This window comes from Papio anubis, chromosome 18 (genome assembly GCF_008728515.1).
Source record: "Papio anubis isolate 15944 chromosome 18, Panubis1.0, whole genome shotgun sequence".
In the NCBI taxonomy this organism is placed as follows: domain Eukaryota; kingdom Metazoa; phylum Chordata; class Mammalia; order Primates; family Cercopithecidae; genus Papio; species Papio anubis.
Genome location: NC_044993.1, coordinates 58,330,741 through 58,353,429, shown reverse-complemented (window position 1 = coordinate 58,353,429; position 22,689 = coordinate 58,330,741). Strand labels below are relative to the sequence as shown.

The 22,689-nt window shown below is 48.3% G+C and overlaps 1 protein-coding gene across 2 annotated transcripts in view; it reads left to right on the top strand.

The window, feature by feature from the left end:
* The window catches only part of ABCC1 (ATP binding cassette subfamily C member 1), a 192,735-nt gene that overhangs the window by 86,973 nt on the left and 83,073 nt on the right, over positions 1-22,689 (top strand). For both annotated transcript variants that reach the window (XM_017953218.3, XM_021931786.2), the window contains 5 exons: positions 6,363-6,593; positions 7,736-7,913; positions 10,230-10,391; positions 14,372-14,464; positions 18,010-18,213. In XM_017953218.3, coding sequence (XP_017808707.2) covers positions 6,363-6,593; positions 7,736-7,913; positions 10,230-10,391; positions 14,372-14,464; positions 18,010-18,213 — 868 coding nt within the window. The remainder of the gene's footprint in view (positions 1-6,362; positions 6,594-7,735; positions 7,914-10,229; positions 10,392-14,371; positions 14,465-18,009; positions 18,214-22,689) is intronic.

Here is a 22,689-nt window from a genome sequence, read left to right as displayed (position 1 = left end):
TGGATGGATGGATAGATAGATGATAGATGATGATTGATAGATGATAGGTAGATGATAGATGGATAGATAGTTGGTGGATGTGTACATGATAGGTGGATGGATAGATGATAGATAGATGGCTGATAGGTGGATGATTGATCGATGATGGATGGATGGATGGATGGATGGATCGAGGGTGAGAGGGGATCTACTAGGGAAACTGAATCATGTGATTATGGAGGCTGAGAAGTCCCACACTAGGTCATCTGCAAGTTGGAGAACCCAGGAAGCTGGTAGCATGGCTCAGGCCAAGTCTGAAGGTCTCAGACCCAGGGAAGTTGATGATGGAATCCTCAGTCCATGATCAAAGGCCTGAGAACCTGGAGTCCCTGGGGTAAGTCCCAGAGTGCAGAGGCCAGACATCCTGGAGTTGCGATGTCCAAGGGCGGGAGAGGATGACATCCCGGCCGCAGAAGAGAGAGCGCCTGCATTTGCCATTACTCTGACTTTTTGTTGTGCCTGGACCCTCTGCTGATTGGGTGGTGCCACCCACATGGGGCGAGGATGGATCCTCCTTAGTCAGCCCACTGATTCAAATGCCAGTCTCCTCTAGAAACACCCTCACAGACACATCCAGAAATAACACTTTGCCAGCCATCTGGGTAGCCTTTAACCCAGTCAACGTGACCCCTAACATCACCCATCACATCTGGATCCCTTCGGCCTCACCTGCAGCATCCCCCGCGCTAAGCAGGCCAAATTTGTAGCGTGGGCTTCAGCATGCCTCGTCATCCACGCCTCTGCTGATCCCCTGGCTCGGCTTCCTCTCATGGAAGAAGGATGCCCACCTTTGTGTCCCCGGGAGCTTGCCAGGAGAGCACATTGCTGGAGACACCGTGGGAGAGGCCAATATCACAGCCTCTGGAGGAGGACGGAGTTTGAATCAAGAAGTTCCTCCACTGGCCTGGCCCGTAATCCATTGAGCAGATGAAACTGACTGCTGCTTTTGTGCTTCGTGATGTTTAGTCCCTGAGGGTTCAGAGAGTGGAACACAAGAGACACACTCTAGTTGTGTGCCATCATCGTTCTATATGGGAGACAGGATGTTGGTTGAGAAACATGCGTTGACAAGAAGCTTGGGAGAGTGATAGTGCTGGGGTGAGATAAAAAATGAGGAAGTGAGGGTGAGAGTAACCGAGGAAGCTTTTTGTTGTTGTTGTTGTTGTTGTTTGTTTGTTTTGGAGATGGAGTCTCTCTCTGTTACCCAGGCTGGAGTGCAGTAGTGTGATCACGGCTTACTGTAACCTCTGCCTCTCGGGTTCAAGCAATTCTCCTGTCCCGGCCTCCCAAAGTGCTGGGATTACAGGTGCACGCCACCATGCCTGACTAGTTTTTGTGTTTTCAGTAGAGATGGGGTTTCACCATATTGGCCAGGCTGGTCTCGAACTTCTGACCTCAAGTGATCCTCGTGCCTTGGCCTCCCAAAGTGCTGGAATTACAGGCATGAAGCTACTGTGCCCGGCTGAGGGAGCTATTTTAGATACAGTGGTCAGAGTTCTACCCAGTGCGGCCATGACTCTTGGTGAGCATGTGCCTGTCCCTCCCTAAGTCTATCTCTGCCTCTTTCCGAGCATCTGGCATCCTGAGTGTTACTGCTTTTTGAAGTGTTTTTGTTCAACATGCCCAGCTGACCGTGTATGTCTGTTTTGAGAAGGTCACATTTGAGCAGAGACTTCATCGGAGGGAGTGAGCCTTGTGTGTCTCTGGGGGAAGGAAGGGCTTTCCAGGTAGAGGGAACAGCAAGTGCAAAGGGTCTGAGGACGCTCGTGGTGCAGCAGGGGGCTCGTGTGGGTTGAGCAAAGTGAGTGAGGAGGAGAAAGGAAATCAAGCAGGATAAGGATTTGCAGGGGTCTCCTCTGAGAGTCAGGGTGGGATTCCAGGTGCAGTGAGAACACGGGCAGGTTTTCTGCAGGGCAGTGGTGTGATGTGAGTTCTGTTGTATGCCGGTATGTATGTATGTATGTATGTATGTATGTATGTATGTATGTATGTATTTATTTATTTTAGAGACAAGGTCTTGCTGTGTTGCCCAGGCTTGATTGTAGTGGCATGATCACAGCTCATTGCAGCCTGGAAATTCCAGGCTCAAACAATCCTCCCACCTCATCCTTCAGAGTAGCTGGGATTACAGGTGCACACCACCATGCCTGGCTAATTAATTAATTTATGTTTTATATTTTATTTATTTTTTTGAGACGGAGTTTTACTCTTGTTGCCCAGGCTGGAGTGTAGTGGCGCGATCTTGGCTCACTGCAACCTCCGCCTCCCTGGTTCAAGTGATTCTCCTGCCTCAGCCTCCCGAGTAGCTGGAATTACAGGCACGTACCACCACACCTGGCTAATTTTGTATCTTTAGTAGAGATGGGGTTTCTCCATGTTGGTCAGGCTGGTCTCAAACTCCTGACCTCAGGTGATCCACCTGCCTCGGCCTCCCAAAGTGCTGGGATTACAGGTGTGAGCCACTGCGCCCGGCCTTTTTAAATTTTTTTTATAGAGACAGGTCTTACTATGTTGCTCAGGCTGGTCTCCAACTCCTGGCTTTAAGCAGTCCTCCTGCCTTAGCCTCCCAAGTAGGTGGGATTATAGGTGTGAGCCACCACACCCAGCTGAGTTCTGGTTTATGACAACCCAAGCCGCCCTGAGGAAGGTGGATATTAGGGACAAGAATGAAAGCAGGGAGACCAGGATGGGGACCTCAAGGGCTGTCCATGAAGTCCCTTCGTGCCTCACTGGGAGCCTCTGTTTGTTTATTTTTTGAGACAGGGAGTCACTCTTTCGTCCATGCTGGAGTACAGTGGCGCGATCTCGGCTCACTGCAACCTACATCTCCTAGGCTGGAGTGATCCTCCCACCTCAGCCTCCCAAGTAGCTGGGACTACAGGCATGCGTCACCACACCTGGCTATTTTTTTTTTTTTTTTGTAGAGATGATGTCTCGCCATGTTGCCCAGGCTGTGCTCAAGCAGTCCGCCTACCTTGGCCTCCCAAAGTGCTGGGATTACAGGCCTGAGCCACTGTGCCTGACTGGAGCCTCCATTTTTTACCCAGAGCATTTTCTGAGAATTCAGTGAGATATATGTCATGATAAGCTGTGCCTTAGTCCTGAGTAAATGCTGGGCAGGTTTTAGTTGTACAAGTTGTGTTTATTCATCTGTACGCTTCCATCTTGCCGGGGAGAATGTGGTGAGAACTGGGTCTTTGGGCTTGGAAGCGGGCCACCTGAGAGGGGTCTGCCTCTGTGAGTACCTTGGTGTTTAGGGATGCTCAGCATGGGGCCAGGGGGTCATTTCCTTGGGACACTGGTAGACGGATTGCTTGCTTTATTCCCAGAGGCGTAAGCCAGATCTGGCACCTGTAACCCCTGTGAACCTGGAGAGAGTGACAAGGAAAACCCTGTCCTAGGCTGGAATTTCCTGGTGTGGCCCCTTACACCCAGATCCCTTTAGTTAACCAGAGAAAGGAATACAGCCTGTGCAGCTCAGGGCTGCTGGGTGTCCTAGGCTCGGGGATCAGGTGAGGGACGCCTGGGCTGAGGGGTCTGTGTGACTTTCTGGATCCCTTTACCACCTCTCTCCACCCCTGAGTGACTCCCTCTCAAAAGTCCGGTACGGCTGGGCATCGTGGCTCATGCCTATAATCGCAGCGCTTTGGGAGGCTGAGGCAGGAAGATCACCTGAGTTCATGAGTTTGAGACTGGCCTGGCCAACATGGTGAATCCCTGTCTCTACTAAAAATACAAAAATTAGCCAGGTGTGTTGGCGTTCGCCAGCTACTGGGGGGCTGAGGCACAAGAATTGCTTGAACCCGGAAAGTGGAGGTTGCAATGAGCCAAGATTGCACCACTGGACTGCAGCCTGGGTGGCAGAATGAGACTCCATCTCAAAAAAAAAAAAAAAAAAAAAAAGAAAGGCAGGTGTGAGTGATCTCCCTGCTCTACCTTTGGGTTTAAAAACCCGGTACTGCGTTGGTTTGTGTGTAGTGGTTTTATGTTCTCTTTTGTGCATGGCCACTCAGAGCTTAGGGCCATTTTGGACTGTGGTTTCTGCTGGCATGAATGTGAAATGTTTCTGTGACTCTGGAAGAGTTTGGCAGTTTTTTTTTTTTTTTAAGTTAGACATAGTGACCATACCGCTAGTCACTCACTTCTCAGGCATCCGCCCAAGAGAGCTGAGAACATATGTTCATAAAAGACTGGTACAGGAACATTCTTAGCTACTTTGTGATAACCCGAACTGGAGGTAAGCCAGACAAATATTAGCAAGTGAACACACATGTACTAGTTATGTGCATCTGCATGACTGAATACTAACTGATGTATAAGAATGAACTATTGGCCAGGCACAGTGGCTCATGCCCATAATCTCAGTACTTTGGGGGGCCGAGGCAGACAGATCACTTGAGGTGAGGAGTTCGAAACCAGCTTGACTAACATGGTGAAACCCTATCTCTACTAAAAATATGAAAATTAGCTGGGTGTGGTGGTGCACGCCTGTAATCCCAGCTACTTGGGAGGCTGAGGCAGGAGAATTGCTTGAACCCGGGAGGCAGAGGTTGCAGTGAGTCGAGATCGCACTGTTGCACTCCAGTCTGTGTGATAGAGCAAGACTCCATCTCAAAAAAAAAAAAAAAAAAAAAATCCCTGTAAGATAAAGACTAGTTTTTTTTGGTGACAGCTTTATTGAGATATTCATATACCACACGATTCATGTATGCAGAACATACAATTTATTGATTTTTTGTGTGTTCACAGAGTTGTGCAGTCATCATCACAGTCAATTTTATTTACTTGCTTTTTAAGACAGAATCTTGCTCTGGTGCTGAGGCTGGAGTGCAGTGGCGCGACCTCAGCTCGTTGCAACCTCCTCCTCCTCCTGAGTTTAAGCAATTCTTCTTCCTAGCCTCCCAAGTAGCTGGGATTACAAGCACCCACCAGCATGCCCGACTAATTTTTTGTATTTTTGGTAGAGATGAGGTTTTGCCATGTTGGTCAGGCTGTTCTCATACTCTTGACCTCAAGTGATCCACCACCCTCAGCCTCTCAAAGTGCTGGGTTTACAGGCATGAACCACTGCACCTAGTGAAAAAAAAATTTTTTTTTAGAAACAGAGTCTTGCTGTGTTGCCCTGGCTGGACTCTTTCTCTCTCTCTCTTTTTTTTTTTTTTGCATTGAACTATATATCTATATATGCCTGTCACTTTGCCTGTCTTGATTATTGTTGTTCTTTTTTTTTTTTTGAGATGGAGTCTCACTCTTTTTGCCCAGGCTGGAGTGCAGTGGTGCAATCTCAGCTCACCACAGCCTCTGCCTCCTGGGTTGAAGCGATTCTCCTGCCTCAGCCTCTCAAGTAGCTGGGATTACAGGTATGCGCCACCATGCCTGGCTAATTTTGTATTTTTAGTAGAGACAGGATTTCTCCATGTTGGTCAGGCTGGTCTTGAACTCTTGACCTTAGGTGATCTGCCCACCTCGGCCTCCCAAAGTGCTGGGATTACAGGCAGGAGCCACTGTACCTGGCCTATTGTTGTTCTTTGTTTTTGAGACAATGGTGCAATCTGGGCTCACAGCAACCTCCACCTCCCAGGTTCAAGTAATTCTCCTGCCTCAGCCTCCCAAGTAGCTGGGATTACAGGCACCTGCCACCACACCCTGCTAATTTTTGTATTTTTAGTAGAGATGGGGTTTCACTGTGTTGGTCAGGCTGGTCTCAAACTCCTGACCCCAAGTGATCCACCCGCCTTGGCCTCCCAAAGTGCTGGGATTACAGGTGTGAACCACCATGCCTGGCCATGATTGTTGTTTTGTATTGTTTTGAAATCAGGAACTGTGAATCCTCCAACTTGGTTCTTATTTTTCATGATCGTTTTGACTGTTGTGGATCCTTGAGTTTCCATGTGAATTTTAGAGTTAGCTCATTAATTTCTACCTGGAAGCCAGCTGGGGTTTTGATAGGGATTACCTTGACTCTAGATCAGTTTGGAGCCATCAGTTTTCTCAGTCTTTCACTTACTCAACTCGTTTAATCTTACCTACCTTGGAGGGAGGTCCTGCTTTTATCCTCATTTCACAGAGGAGGAAACTGAGGCCCAGAGAGTTTAAGGACCTTGCCTGAAGCCACGCAGCTGGCCAGTGGCCAAGCCAGACCTTGAGCCAGTGGCTCTAGAGTCCGTGTTTGTAACCGCTGTGCTGAGCTGCCCTCTCCCTGGGCTTGTCGTCTTTGACTCTGCCTTCCCTGAAGGGTGACTTTCCCTGGCCACATCCCTCCGGTGTGGGGGGGGCTGCATCACTGGCAGATACCACAACAGCTTCACCTCCTTGTGTTCCAGGCAGCCAGTGAAGGTCGTGTACTCTTCCAAGGATCCTGCCCAGCCGAAAGACAGTTCCAAGGTGGATGCGAATGAGGAGGTGGAGGCTTTGATTGTCAAGTCCCCACAGAAGGAGTGGAACCCCTCCCTGTTTAAGGTGTTATACAAGACCTTTGGGCCCTACTTCCTCATGAGCTTCTTCTTTAAGGCCATCCACGACCTGATGATGTTTTCCGGGCCGGAGATCTTAAAGTAAGACCCTTTTCCTCCCAGGTGGGCTCTGTTTTCCCTCCTTGGGTTTGGTCTTTCATTTGCATCAGTCATAACCCCAGGGTCATGCTGTGTCCTGAAGTGGGTTCATAGCCAGATATCTCCATTTTACCTTAGCTTTTTTGAAAAAAGTAGAGACAGGGTCTTGCTTTTTAATGTTGGTCAGGCTGGTCTCGAGCTCCTGACTTCAAGCAATCCTCCTGCCTCGGCCTCCCAAAGTGCTGGGATTGCAGATGTGAGCCACGGTCACTGCCTAGCTTTGCTTTACGCTTTACTTAATTACCATGTTAGTGAAGACCACTTTGCAAGTAACAGAAACCCACTAGGCTCCCCTGAAACCCAAATGGGGAGGATATGGCATTGTCTTGGGAAACCAAGAGCAAGGAAATGCCAGCAGATCTCATGAAAAAATGCAACCAGGGTTGGGCGCAGTGGCTCGTGCCTGTAATCCCAGCACTTTGGGAGGCTGAGGCGGGCAGATCACCTGAGGTCAAGTGTTCAAGACCAGCCTGGCCAACATGGCAAAACCATCTGCTAAAAATACAAAAATTAGCTGGGCGTGGTGGCACATACCTGTAATCCCAGCTACTCGGAAGGCTGAGGCATAAGAATTGCTTGAACCCAGGAGGCAGAGGGTGCAGCGAGCCAAGATCGCTTCACTGAACTCCAGCCTTGGCGACAGAGTGAGATTTTGTCTCCAAAAAAAAAAAGAAAAAAAAAACAAAACAAAACTGCAACCAGGAACCGGGGAGTCAGAAAGGAGGTTGCCTCTCTCCTCCCTGGCTCTGTGCTGCTCTGTGACTTAGGGGCTACACATTCATTCTCTTTCCCTCCCTACCTCTTTCCCTGGTGTTCCCTGTGCAATTCCTTTGGGACTTGCTGGTGATGAGAGAGAGCTAGAGTATTTAGTACACAACCCCAAGACAGAGGCCTGTGTTATGAGCAGTTTGGGCCACCTGCACAGCCAGATCACCGCTGTGGACTTGTTTTTCCATCTGTGAAACTGAAGTGATAGTGTCTAGCCTGTCTGGCTCAGGAGAAAGTTGGAATGCCAACACTGAAGCCCTTTTCCCTGCCCCCACATGTCACAAGTCATTCCAGGCCCTCTCTTTGCTCCTTTGCAGGTTGCTCATCAACTTCGTGAATGACACAAAGGCCCCAGACTGGCAGGGCTACTTCTACACCGCGCTGCTGTTCGTCGCTGCCTGCCTGCAGACCCTGGTGCTGCACCAGTACTTCCACATCTGCTTCGTCAGTGGCATGAGGATCAAGACCGCCGTCATTGGGGCTGTCTATCGGAAGGTAGGGGGCGCTGTGCCATTGGCATGTGGCCCGACTTTGACATCCCCTCCTGCAGCCCTGGGTTACTCTGGGACCAGCGTGGGGATTTCCAGCCCAGCTTCCGGAGCAGTAGGATGAGGGCAACTGCCGTGGCCTTAGGTGGCGTGGACACTGGGCATCAGGCATTGTACGTTAGCAAAGCTGATTTCAAGGGTTGGCGTGTACATGTCCTTGTGTATCAGCTCTGGGTAGTTGAGTTTCTTAGATGGATTGGTGGCCCTCCATGTGGGGAAATCCAATTTGGATCCTCGTTCTGCTGTTGACATTCTGTGTTTCAGTTTACTGTCACTCTTGTTTTTCTTTTTTTTTGAGAGTGAGTCTCACTCTGTCCCCCAGACTAGAGTGCAGTGGCATGATATTGGCTCACTGCAACTTCCACCTCCTGAGTTCAAGCAATTCTTCTGCCTCAGCCTCCTAAGTAGCTGAGACTACAGGTGCCTGCCACCATAACCTGCTAATTTTTGTATTTTTAATAGAGACAGGGTTTCGCCATGTTGGCCGGGCTGATCTTGAACCGCTGACCTCAGGTGATCCACCTGCCTCAGGCTCCCAAAGTGCTGGGATTACAGGCATAAGGCACTGCACCCAGCCTGTTGTCACTCTTAATTTGAACTGAGCAGGTGGCACATTCCTTGCATGATAAGAGTATGTAGCAGGCATTTGTGTACATCCAGTTTCAAAGGAACCAAATTATCTTCTTGATCCCTATACATTTTTTTTTTTTTTATCTCGAGGTCAAGGAAACTGCTTGGCCTATAGGTTAGGAAGAGGCAGTCTCGCAGATACTTGATGAACTAGAAGGGTGATTCTCAGGCCTGTCTGTGAATTAGACTCACCTGGGGAGCTTAAACTGCTACAGGCCAGGCACTGTGACTCATGCCTGTAATCCCAGCAGTTTGGGAGACCAAGATGGGAGAATCACTGGAGGCTGGAAGTTCAATACCAGCCTGGTCAATATAACAAGACCCCACTCTGCAGAAAATAAAAAAAATTAGCCAGGTATGGTGGTGTGCACCTGTAGTCCCAGCTACTCACGAGGTTGAGTTAAAAGAATCGCTTGGCCGGGCGCGGTGGCTCAAGCCTGTAATCCCAGCACTTTGGGAGGCCGAGACGGGCGGATCACGAGGTCAGGAGATCGAGACCATCCTGGCTAACACAGTGAAACCCCGTCTCTACTAAAAATACAAAAACTTAGCCGGGCGAGGTGGCGGGCGCCTGTAGTCCCAGCTACTCGGGAGGCTGAGGCAGGAGAATGGCGTAAACCCGGGAGGCGGAGCTTGCAGTGAGCTGAGATCCGGCCACTGCACTCCAGCCTGGGTGACAGAGCAAGACTCCGTCTCGAAAAAACTTCCTGACACCTAGGTTGTACCAGACCAGTGAAATTGAGATTGCTGTGGTTGCACCCAGGTGTCAGTGTTTTTATTTTTCATTTATTTTTATTTTTTGAGACAGGGTCTCGGTCTGTCACCCAGGCTGGAGTGTAGTGGCACGATCTTGACTCACTGCAGCCTCCACCTCCTGGGCTCAAGCGATCCTGCCAGCTCAGTCCCCCATGTAGCTGGGACCAGAGGCGTGCATCACCACACCTGCTAATGTCTTAGTGTTTTTAAAACTCAGCAGACAATAGTGTGCAACCATGTTTGAGGGCCAGGGAGATTTGCACCCCGGCCTCCAGGGCATGTTTGGCAATATCTGGGGGCATTTTTGGTTGTTCCAACTGGGGGTGAGGGCATGTAGTGAGTGGAGGCCAGGGATGCTGGTAAACCTCCTACAGTGTACAAGATAGACCCCCAAAGAATTATCCAGCCCCAGATGTCAAGAATGCCAAGACTTAGAGACCCTGGCCCAGACCCTCGGTCCTTCAGTGGGTTCTGGGACCAGCAGCATTGGCGCAGCATGGAAACAGTAGAAATGAAGAATCCCAGGCCACATCCCAGACCTGCAGGATCTGAAACAACTCCCCCCACCCCTTACCCCTCCCCCCAAAAAAACCCGGCTGCATGTGTGCACATTAAAGCATGTGAAGACCTGGTTTCGAGGACGCCTAGGGTCCCTTGCCAGTTGATGAGTTCGAGGTTGGGAGGCAGCACCAATAAGAATGTGGGCTTTGAGATGACAGAGGCATCCTGGGCAGACAGATAGGTCAGGAGGGCAGGAGCAGAGATCTCTGCGGCATTTCCGCCCCTGAAAGTCTCCTTCCTCTCCATGGGCCTGGAGGGAGAGTCAGGCCTGTTCACCCGCCGCACTCACCCACCTTCCCTCTCCTTTGTCCCACAGGCCCTGGTGATCACCAATGCAGCCAGAAAATCCTCCACGGTCGGGGAGATCGTCAACCTCATGTCTGTGGACGCCCAGAGGTTCATGGACTTGGCCACATACATTAACATGATCTGGTCAGCCCCCCTGCAGGTCATCCTTGCTCTCTACCTCCTGTGGCGGGTGTGTGTTTGACGCCGTTCCCCTTTGCATGCAGGGAGGGACTCGTACGTGTGGGCAGCGGGCTGAGGGAGTGGGTGTTGGTGGTAATGGCATGTATAGCTCCCTGGCAGTTGCGGCTGTCGTTCATATCTTATTTTCCAGCCTGTTAACCAATTCCTCGGTATTTTGTTTCTTTCCTGAATTGTCAGATTGATGTTCTCCTTGGTGGCCTGGCGTTTTCATTTTCTCTTTCCTTGACAGTGTCAGTAATTAACTCCCCTACAATGGACACATATTTCTCCCGTTGAATCCTCCCAAACGCTGACCAGACTCACTTATTCACTGGTCCCTAATTATGGTGGTCAAAATTCTCTCAATTGCAAGGGATAGACATCTATCTTAAAGTAGCCTAAGTAAATAAAGGGAACTTTGGGGCTGCATGTATCTCAGAAATCTGGGGACTAGCTTCAGGTGTGGATTGATCCAGGAGATCAGGCAATGTTGTCAGTACTCAGTTTCACTCACTCACTCATCATTTCCTAGCCCTCTTGTCCTCTGAGTTGACATCATTCTCAGTGGTACTTCCCCACAGGGCTCCATAGCTTTGGGCTGATAACATCCTGACAGATAAAGGTGCCAGAGAAAAGACAAGGCAGTATTTCTCTGCACAGCCAGAGTCAGTCTCAGAGAGCACTCTGATTGGCCTGGCTTGGTCCTGTTCACACCCCTGAACCACATCACTGTAGCCCAGGAGGCAGAGTTCACTGATTGGCCAGCCTGGGTCACATGTCCTCTCCCATGGCAGAAGAGATGTGATTGACAGCCCTTCCATGTGAGGAGGGAGAGTTCCCAAAATAAAATGATGATGAGCAAAGAGGCTCATAGCACAACACATGCCTTGTGCTTTGTCACTTCTGGGTCTTTGTCACCTGCCTTTCCTTCCTTCCTAATTGATTTAAGCCTGCTCATCCCCCCCAGGCTGTAGCAGACACTACTTGCATTGATTTCCCCTCCCCTCTTAATTAGATGGACTTTCTCGTTTTTTTGAATTTTGAATCCCAGTAACTTTAGTATAGGAACTCATCTAATAATACTTTCTGGAGTAGTTTTTTTTTTTTTTTTGATACGGAGTCATGCTCTGTTGCCTGGGCTGGAGTGCAGTGTGCCATCTCGGCTCACTGCAACCTCTGCCACCCAGGTTCAAGCAGTTCTCCTGCCTCAGTCTCCCGAGTAGCTGGGACTACAGGCCTACACCACCAAGCCCACTAATTTTTCTTTTTTTTTTGTATTTTTAGTAAGAGACGGAGTTTCACCATGTTGGCGAGGCTGATCTACCCTCTGTGGTCTCCCCAAGTGTTGGAATTACAGGCGTGAGCCCCCGTGCCCGGCCCACTTTCTGAAATAGTTTTTTTTTTTTTTTTTCATGCTCAGTGTACTGCCCCCTCTTTGACGGGTAACATGTTAGCTACTTGCAGACACACAGCAGCTGACTTTTGTGTCTTCCGTGGGTACAACCCCAGCAGGGCCTGGTGCATAATGGGCACAGCTCAAATTATTACCTGTTATTGAAAGAGAAGGGCTGAACGAAATGGCTCATGCCTGTGATCTGAACACTTTGGGAGGCTGAGGTGGGTGGATCATCTGAGGCCAGGAGACCAGCCTGGCCAACATGGCAAAACCCTGTCTCTATTAAAAATATAAACGTTAGCTGGGCATGGTGGTACATGCCTATAATCTCAGCTACTTGGGTGGCCGAGGCAGGAGAATGGCCTGAATCCGGGAGGCAGAGGTTGCATTGAGCTGAGATTGCGCCACTGCACTCCAGCTTGGGCAACAGAGCGAGATTCTGTCTCAAAAAAAAAAAAAAGAGAGAAAAAGGAAGAGGAAAAAATTACTGGTTTATTTGTCTGTAGTTTGCTTTTTTTATACATCTGTAGAGCAGAAGGTGAGTAAAGTGTTTCTAATAATAACACTCAGAAAAAAACACCAGAATTTAATTATCTAATTGGCTGGGCACAGATGTAGGTGGAATGTGCCTGTAATCCCAGCACTTTGGGAGGCTGAGGTGGAAGGATTGCTTGAAGTCAAGAGTTTGAGACCAGCCTGGGTAACATAGTAAGACCCTGTCTCTACAAAAAAAAAAAAATTAGCTGGGTGTGGTGGTGCCTACCTGTGGTCCCAGCTACCCTGGAGGCTGAGGCAGGAGGATTGCTTGAGCCTAGGAGTTCAGAGGCTGCAGTGAGCTCGGATCACACCACTGCACTCCTACCTGGGTGGCAAGACAAGACCCTGTCTCTAGAAGAAAAAATAAAAATCTGAATGAATGTCTTTTCAAGCAGATGTCTTGGGGAATCTACTTTCACAAAAGTGCTACTATGGGAAAAATATTTTTGGAACATTTCTTTTAGAATTGAATTGGCTTCAGGATTGGTTTATGAACCATTAAGAAAATTGTCTAACATCACATCTTGTTTTAGATGGTAGTTGCTTGAGCTCAGCACTGTTGACACTTGGGACCAGACAGTTCTTTGTTGTGGGGGCTGTCTTGTTTTTTTGTTACTTTGTTTTTCCTTTTAAGGGACAGAGTCTTGCTCTGTTGCCCATGCTGGAGTACAGTGATGGGATCATAGCTCACTGCAGCCTTAAATTCCTGGTCTCAAGGAGTTTTCCCACTTTGTCCTCTCATCTAGCTGGATACCACAGGTTCACGCCACCATGCCTGGCTAAGTTATTTATTTATTTTTTTAGAAATGGGGTCTCGCTATGTTGCCCAGGCTGGTCTCGAACTTACACCCTCAAGCTATCTTCCCACTTTGTCCTCCCAAAGTGATGGGATTACAGGTGTGAGTCACTGCACCTGGCCACAAGGCTATAAGTTAATACAGCAAAATTAGCAAAGATTAAGGAACACATGGGGCAGTGTTCAAAGGAAGCCAGGTAGAGGTTTCTGGGAGTCCCCAGCAGAGTCACACAGGTGCACTAATTCTCCGGCCACCATTATGATGATGCATGTGAAATGTTGCCAACCAGGGAAGCTTGGTAGGAGCCCAGTGCTTGGGGTTTTTTAGGGGCAGGTCACATAAGCACCCTTTGCTTGGCACATACCAAAAGTCTAGACTCCTAGAGGGAAAGCGGTGTTCAGCATAAACCATATTGTTGGTACAAACAGGTGAGGCACACTGAGCCACTCTTACCAATTCTGTTATTGGTGGAAGCCCTGCAAGTATGCAGACACTAGCCAAGGGCTAAACTTGTAAGTAGCCTTCAAGCAGGATAAGCAGTCAGGTGGTCATGTTCACACTTCTCTGCTTACTACCTTATTACTTTCTAAAAATCTAAGCTGGGCGTGGTGGCTCGCACCTGTAATCCCAGCTGCTTGGGAGGCAGAGGTGGGAAGATCGCTTGAGCCCATGAGTTCGAGACCAGCTTGGGAAACATAGTGAGACCTTGTCCCTACAAAAAAAAACAACAAAAAAAAATTAGCTGGGCATGGTGGTGTGACTGTAGTCATAGCTACTTGGGAGGCTGAATTGGGAGGATTGCTGGAGCCCAGGAGTTGAAGACCAACCTGGGCAGTGTGGCAAGACCTAATGCTTACCTGTAGTCCCAGCTACTTTGGAGACTGAAGTAGGTGGATCACTGATACACATAGCCACTGTACTGCAGCCTGGGCAACATAGCGAAATCTCATCTCCAAAAAAAAAAAAAAAAAAGAAAAAAAATTAGAATTCTAAAGTTGTAATTTACACAACTCATGTGGCCCCAGGCGCTTGGGAGAAAGGAGCATGGACTTGCTTATTCTTCAAGGGATTGAGAGGACCCAGAGAGATGCTCAGGAATGAAACCACAGGCTCTTAACACCCTATTGTGGGGTAAAAGTAACACACCTTGTCCTGAACTTGGTCAGCAGCATCCACATGGGATTAATCAGCCGGGAAGCTGTTAAGGGCCCTGCTTTCTCCTGTCTGGTGAGTGATTAAGAGTCTCCTTTCCTTCCTTAGAACCTGGGCCCTCCCATCCTGGCTGGAGTGGCCGTGATGGTCCTCATGGTGCCCGTCAATGCTGTGATGGCGATGAAGACCAAGACGTATCAGGTAAGGCGTGTGTCTCTGCGGGCCCCCAAGCCAGGCCCTAGGCAGGAGCCTCTCCTTGCAGATTTTAGTCCAGTTCCTTCTGTTCAGTCCCTGGGGTTCTCATCCTTGCCTGCCAGTTGGAGTCACCTGGGGAGCTTTAACAAATGCTGATGCCCAGGCCCCGTATCTGGGATTCTGATTCACTTATCGTGAGTGGGGTCTGGACATCAAGATGTACAGCTTCCCAGGTCGTTATATTGGGCGGCCAAGATTGAGAGCTCCTGACACATGGTTAGACCTTGTAGGCCGGTGACTGGAATCAGAAGGTCTGGGAGCCTCTGAGAATCTTTGTTTCCCATCGTCTTGTTTATTATGTGTGTGTAAGACTCAGCTTTCAAGAGTTGAGTGCAAAATACCCCCTACTTTTTTCCCTCTTATTAGGTCTTACCTTGTACCAGACATGGTGTTAATGTCTTTATTTAAATTAAAATAAGTAATTAATTTCTAAGATGGGGCCTTGCTCTGTTGCCCAGGCTGGTCTCAAACTCCTGGGCTTAAGTGATCCTGTTGCCTCAGCCTCTCAAAGTGTTGGGATTACAGGTGTGAACCACCATGCCCGCCTTTCAGATTTTTATTTTTGGAGATATTTTGTATTTTAAAATGTTTAAATACACAAGTAATAGAGTGTGGTTTCTTGTTATAAAAAAGTTCAAGCCGGGCTCACCCCTGTAATTTCAGCATTTTGGGAAGCCAAGTTGGGTGGATCGCCTGAGCTTAGCAATTCAAGACTAGCCTTGGAGACATGGTGAAACCCCGTCTCTACCACAAATGGATAAGTTAGCATTGTGTGGTGATGCGTGCCTGTAGTCCCAGCTACTTGGGAGGCTGAAGCATGAGGATCACCTGAGCCCAGGAGGTCGAGGCTATAGTGAGCCATGATTGTGCCACTGCACTCCAGCCTGGGCAACAGAGTGAGACCCTGTCTCAAAAAAAAAAAAAAAAAAAGTTTAAATCATACAAAGTACTTAAAAGGGGATACCCCCTTCCCTACTCTCTCAACCACTGCAAATATATAGAAGCAACTCCTTCTAGAATTTTCTATGTATGTATATACAGACCTGATTAATGGTGTAGTTAGGTTTGGTTTTTATATATGTGGGGTTTTTTTGTTTGTTGAGATGGAGTGACACTTTGCTGCCCAGGCTGGAGTGTAATGGTGCAATCTTGGCTCACTGCAACCTCTGCCTCCCGGGTTCAAGCAATTCTCCTGCCTCAGCCTCCCGAGCAGCTGGGATTACAGGTGCCCACCACCACACCCAGCTAATTTTTGTGTTTTTATTAGAGACGAGGCTTCACCACATTGGCCAGGCTGGTCTTGAACTCCTGACCTCAGGTGATCCACCTGCCTTGGCCTCCCAAAGTGCTGGGATTACAGGCATGAGCCACCATGCCTGGCCATTATATATGTTTGTCTGTGTGTGTGTGATATTATTACCATATCTGTTTTTACCTAAATGGGCCTACATGGCAGCATGATTTTTGTCTTTTAGTGCCCTGCTTTGGGGGCCTCTCTGTGCTATGCTGTATAGCTTCAATTCATTCTCCCGACCTGGTGCCTTTTGGTCCATAACAGAGATGGTGCGGTTTATTTCTGTGCTCTTCTGTTGATGGATATTGATGATGTGCTGTGGAATTTCAAATGGGAGCACTTGGCTGCACTGATGATACCACAGGGAGATGAGTTTCAGGACATGGGCCCGTTGGAAGGAGAGGCCTCACGGGTTAGGGTTGGGTGGGATTGGTGAGGCAGGGGCTTTAGGGTCGAGTCACCCTTCAGTCTGTGTAGGATTCCCTGAGTGACCCGACTCTGAACCCACTTCAGTCGCTGTCCTCGAGATCTTGTAGCTTAAATTGTTCCCATCTGTGACCCGGGGATGACTGTAGCACTCAATGATAGAGTTCTTGTGAATGTTAAGTGTCTGAATACATGTAAAGTGCTTAGAAAAGTTGCTGGTATACACAGAATGCTGGTGGTATTAAAAATATTTAACATCTGCACTGCACAAGTATCCACAGTTTGGAACCAGTGCTAGCCAGTACAGAAACATTTCACTATTTTAACAACCATGGGCCAGGCACAGGGGTTCATGTCTGTAATCCCAGCTCTTTGGGAGGCTGAGACAGGAGGATGGCTTGTGGCCAGGAGTGCAAGACCAGCCTGGGCAACATAGCAAGATGCCGTCTCTACAAAAAAATACGAAAATGAACTAGATGTGGTGGCATGTGCCTGGAGGCTGAAGTGGGAAGATTGCTTGAGCCCAGGAATTCAAGGCTGCAGTGAGCTATGATCGTGCCACTGCACTCCAGCCTGGATGTCAGAGTGAGATGCTGTTCCCCCAAAAAGAAAACTTGACTTACAAGAAATAAAATAAAACAGGTTAGGTGTGGTGGTTCATATCTGTAATCCCAGCACTCTGGGAGGCTGAGGTCGGTGGATCACTTGAAGTCAGGAGTTCGAGACCAGTCTGGCCAACATGGTGAAGCCCCGTCTCTACTAGAAATAGAAAAATTAGCCAGGTATGGTGGCAGGCATTTATAGTCCCAGCTACTCAGGAGGCTAAGGTAGGAGAATCTCTTTAACCCGGGAGGCAGAGGTTGCAGTGAGCCCAGATCATGCTACTGTACTCCAGCCTGGGCGACAGAGCGAGACTGTCTCACAAAAAAAAAAAGAAAAAATAAGAAAACAAGAAAACTACCACCACCATGTCTCCTGTGTTTGGGTCAGCAGAATAGGGACTGAATCCCTTCTTTTCTGGACACTTGAAGGGTTTTTCTTGCCTCTATTTCTGGATTCGAAATTGAGTGTGTTTCTCCAATGAGTGTGTTTCTCCAAATCAACCTAACATGATTTGAAGGGTTTTTTTTTCCTTGATAGCGGGGTCCTTTGGTGTGGTCTTGGGACTCAAGAGTAGGGCTCATAGGGATTACAGGGTCAGCTGTCCCACCCTCAGGAGGCCTGTTTTTAATAGACAGTGATGTTGAGGCCCAGTGAGGTGGCTCGCACCTGTAATCCCAGCACAGGAGTTTGAGACCAGCCTGGGCAGTGTGCTGAAACCCCATCTCTATTGAAAGGAAAAAATCAATATAAAAAACATTCACGGCCGGGCGCGGTGGCTCACGCCTATAATCCTAGCACTTTGGGAGGCCGAGATGGGCGGATCACGAGGTCAGGAGATCGAGACCATCCTGGCTAACACAGTGAAACCCCGTCTCTACTAAAAAATACAAAAAACTAGCCGGGCGCGGTGGCGGGCGCCTATAGTTCCAGCTACTCGGGAGGCTGAGGCAGAAGAATGGCGTAAACCCAGGAGGCGGAGCTTTCAGTGAGCTGAGATTTGGCCACTGCACCCCAGCCTGGGCGACAGAGCCAGACTCCGTCTCAAAAAAAAAAAAATTCACATGTTAAAGCATATAATAAAATTTATGAGAAAGAATAGCTGGTGATGTTGAGTGATGGTCTGATCCCAGGGTCGCCCCAGATGTGTTGACTGCCTTTCTCTTCCAAGGTGGCCCACATGAAGAGCAAAGACAATCGGATCAAGCTGATGAATGAAATTCTCAATGGGATCAAGGTGCTAAAGCTTTATGCCTGGGAGCTGGCGTTCAAGGACAAGGTGCTGGCCATCAGGCAGGAGGAGCTGAAGGTGCTGAAGAAGTCTGCCTACCTGGCAGCCGTGGGCACCTTCACCTGGGTCTGCACACCCTTCCTGGTGAGTGAAGCCACATATTTCCTGGCCCTCATTATTTGATGTTTTATTTTGTCTGCATACCTGAATATTTTTAAAAGGTCACTATGTCGCCCAGGTGCAGTGGCTCATGCCTGTAATCCCAGCACTCTGGGAGGCCAAAGCAGGTGGATCACCAGAGGTCAGGAGTTCAAGAACAGCCTGGCCAACATGGTGAAACCCAGTCTCTACTAAAAATACAAAAAAATTAGCCAGGCGTAGGGGCGCATGCCTGTAGTCACAGCTACTCGGGAGGCTGAGGCAAGAGAATTGCTTCAACCTGGGACGCGACGGTTGCAGAGGGCCAAGATCACGCCACTGCGCTCCAGCCTGAGCGACAGCGAGACCTTGTCTCAAAAAAAAGAAAACAAAAAAAAAGGTAACTATGTCAGCAAGGCCTTCCCTAAACACTTGCCTTAAACATTTGCCATCTTCTCCATTCTTCTTTATTTTATTCACATTTAGCAGCTTCTTAGCCAACCTGTTTAGGAATTGTTTGTTATCTGTTCACTGTGATATAGGCAGCTTGTGCCAGGATGCAAACCAGTGCCCTCTGCTTGCTGTGTTTAGATAGCCTTGCAAGAAACAAAGTGTGAGCTGAGCCAAGTGGCACGCTTGGTGCCATAGTTGATCTACATTATGGTGCTGCCTCCTTATTTTATCAGCAACTGGTCACAAAGTGTGGATTGTCAGTGTCCCGTGGGCCACATGTCAAGTGGCATGGTCTAAACACACTCTAAAATTTACTTATTTTGGTCTGGGTGCGGTGGCTCATGCCTGAAATCCCAGCACTTTGGGAGTCCGAGGTGGGTCACTTGAGGCTAGGAGCTCGAGACCAACCTGGTCCACCTGGTGAAACCCTATCTCTGCTTTAAAAAAAAAAAAAAAAAAAAATTAGCTGGGCATGGTGGTGTATGCCTATATTCCCAGCTACTCAGGAGGCTGAGACATGAGAATCCCCTGAACCTGGGCGACAGAGGTTGCAGTGAGCCGATATCGAGCCATGGCACTCCAGCCTGGGCAACAGAGCAAGACCCTGTCTCAAAAAAATTAAAATGTTTTTAAAAAAAATCAAATAGACTTATTTTATTGTCTGCCTTTCCCCACTAGGATGTCAGCTCCAGATGGCATTTTTGTCTTTTCTGTTGACTGCTATATCCTCAGTATGTAAAATAGTGCATAGCAGGTGCTGAACAAATATTTGTCATCCATCGTGGAAAAAAAAGAAAAATACAGAAAGATGTAAAACGAAAAGTGTATTGTCCTCTCTTCCATCAGTTCCTCTCCTCCAAAGTGACAGTTTTCTGTATGCTTTTAGAAAAAAATGGACAAGCATCTAGGTATTTAAATATTTTGACAGATTTAAATGGACTCATACTGTACATAGTGTTCTCTGTTGTGTAGTTAATAATATATAGTCTTAGTTCATTCATTCTGATCTGCTTCATTTTAGTTTTTTTTTTTGGCGGGGGGGAGTTTTGAACTGGTGTCTCACTCTGTCCCCCAGGCTGGAGTACAGTGGTGCGATCGTAGCTCACTGCAGCCTTGAACTCCTGGTCCCAAGCAATCCTCCTGCTTTGGCTTTCAAAGTAGCTGGGACTCCAGGTGCACTGCTGCCATGCCCGGCTTGCTTCATTTGTGTTCATGACGGATGCTTGTCTCACGTGTGGATGTGCCCTGCTGGAATTACCCTTTCTCCCGTTCCTTGCAAAAACAGGTTGTTCCCTGGTTTTTTTTTTTTTTTGCTATTGTGATCCTTGCTACACTGAAAGTTCTGGCACCTGTCCTGGGGTATGGTAACGGGTCTTTCCCTGCCTAGCTGACTTTCAAAAGTTTAAAGACAATAGTGCAACTTAACATTTTGCAAAATTGGCTGCAAATCAGGAGACCGCATAGAGATGGACTATGGAAATTCCCTTTTAAGCACAGTTAAAAACAGTTAATGGTGAAGGATGACTTCAGATCATGCCCCGTGTTTGTTTTTTCTTTCTGTCTTTTTATTAACCGTGTGATTCTTTTTGTAATGTTGTGCTCATTACAACTATTCCTTCTTGGTCAGGTTGGCAAATCGTGTGTTTTTCTGGCAAGTTTCTGTGAAGCGGAGTTAAACATGTTTATGAATATGGAACTTTTCTGTTAAACTACCACCTGCTTCATCTTAGCTGGGTTGCAGGTGGAATGTCTAAGGAAGCTCCAGCCGTTTCAGCATTTGCAAAAGCGTGTTCATGCTGACAGTGAATTTTCTTAGTCTTGCCTTACATCTGTCAGGGTCTGGAACTGCAGGAGAGATGGTGTTCACATTCAAGCCTGCATCACAATCACCTGGAGAGCTTGTTACTATGTTTTCTTTATCTGTCTATCGAGATGAAGTCTCAGTCTGTCGGCCAGGCTTGATTGCTGTGGCACGATCTTGGCTTACTGTAACCTCCACCTCCCGGGTTCAAGCTATTCTTCCACCTCAGCCTCCGAGTAGCTGGGATTACAGGCATGCGACACCACGCTCGGCTAATTTTTTAAAATATCTTTAGTAGAGATGGTGTTTCACCATGTTGGCCAGGCTGGTGTTGAACTCCTGACCTCAGGCGATCCACCCGCCTTGGCCTCCCAAAGTGCTGGGATTACAGGCGTGAGCCACTGTGCTGGCTTGTTACCATAAAACTCAGCTTTCTGGGCCCCACCCAGATTTTCAGTTTTAGCAGGTCTGGGTGGGGCCTGAGTATTTGCATTCCTGACATATCCCTGGGTGCTGCTGCTGCTGGTTCAGGTAGACATGTAGAGACACTGGTGTGGATCCTCACTACCTATAGTGTGATCCTTGGATCAGCAGCCATGGCATCACCTGGTGCTTGTTAACAGTGCAGAATTTCAGACCTCAGCCCAGATCCACTGAAACTGAATCGGTGTTGTAACTACTTTTCTAGGTGGTGTATATGCACATTGAAATTCGAGAGAGACTGACAGAAAGTAGGAGTAAAGAAACTTTTTCTGTCAATACTTTCGGAATTCCGGGCCATACAGTCTCTGTTACAAATACCAGTCTCTTCCAGCGTAGTGCAAAAGCAGCCTTAGATAATACGGAAACCGATGGGTGTGGCTATGTTCCTGTAAAACTATGTTTGGAGACACCAATATTTGAATTTTATAGAATTTGCATGTGTCATGTAATATTCTTTTAATTCTTTTTTTAGCTTTTAAAAAATATGAAATCTGGCTGGGTGCAGGGGCTCATGCCTGTAATCTCAGCACTTTGGGAAACTGAGGCGGGTGGGTTGCTTGAGGCTAGGAGACTGAGACCAACCTGGCCAACATGGTGAAACCCCATCTGTACTAAAAATACAAAAATTAGCTGGAAGTGGTGGTGCTCACCTGTAGTCACAGCTACTCAGGAAGCTGAGGCAAGAGGATTGCTTCAACCCAGGAGGCAGAAGTTGCAGTGAGCCAAGATCATGCCACTGCACTCCTGACTGGGCAACAGAGTGAGACCCTTTGCCTTGCCCGCCACCTCTCCCCTTCCCCCGACCCCCCAAAAAAATTAGCCGGGCGTGATGAAGCACGCCAGTCATCCCAGCTTCTTGGGAGGCTGAGGCAAGGGAATCGTTTGAACCCAGGAGGCGGAGATTGCAGTGAGCCGAGGTCATGCCACTGCACTCTAAGCCTGGGCAACAGAACAAGACTCTGTCAAAAAAAAAAATTAAAAAAAAAAAAAAGGAAATCAATGCTGAGCTCATGGGCCGCATGTAAACAGGTGTGGGCCAAATGTGGACCTCAGCCATCCTTGGCCAGCCCCTGGCTTAGAGGACTGGAATGTTCTTCTGAGACTCAGGACACTTGCCACGTTCTACTGCCAGCTCACAGTGTGACCCCAAAGCTGGTCATCTCACCTCACTGGCTCTAGGTTTTGTCACATGGAAAATGAAGGGGTTAGATTCCAAGCATGTCAAATACAGGGCCCTGCCCTCACTCCTCATGCCCACAGCAGACACCCACAGTCACTCAAGGGTTTCTTTTCCACTGAGTTATGTTCAAGCAGCCCTCCAGGTGACTGGTGCCAGTGGCCTGGAGTTGAGCAAGAAATGGCATCTTGTTGTCCCTCTGTAACTCCGTGTTCCCTAAGATCACTTCCAGCTCCAATGCCCCTGCATTCTGCCTTGTACATTGCATTCCTCTTATATTCCAGTCCCTTGACTTTACTGGGGTGCATTGACAAACTCTTTTTTTTTTTTTTTCCTTTAGAGACAGTCTCGCTATGTCACCCAGGCTGAAGTGCAGTGGTGCCATCTCAGCTTAATGCAACTTCTACCTCCCAGTTCAAGCAATTCTCCTGCCTCAGTCCCCCGACTAGCTAGGATTACAAACACGCACCACCATGCCTTATTAATTTGAATATTTTTAGTAGAGACGGGTTTTTGTCACGTTCGCCAGGCTGGTCTTGAACTCCTGACCTCAAGCGATCCACCTACT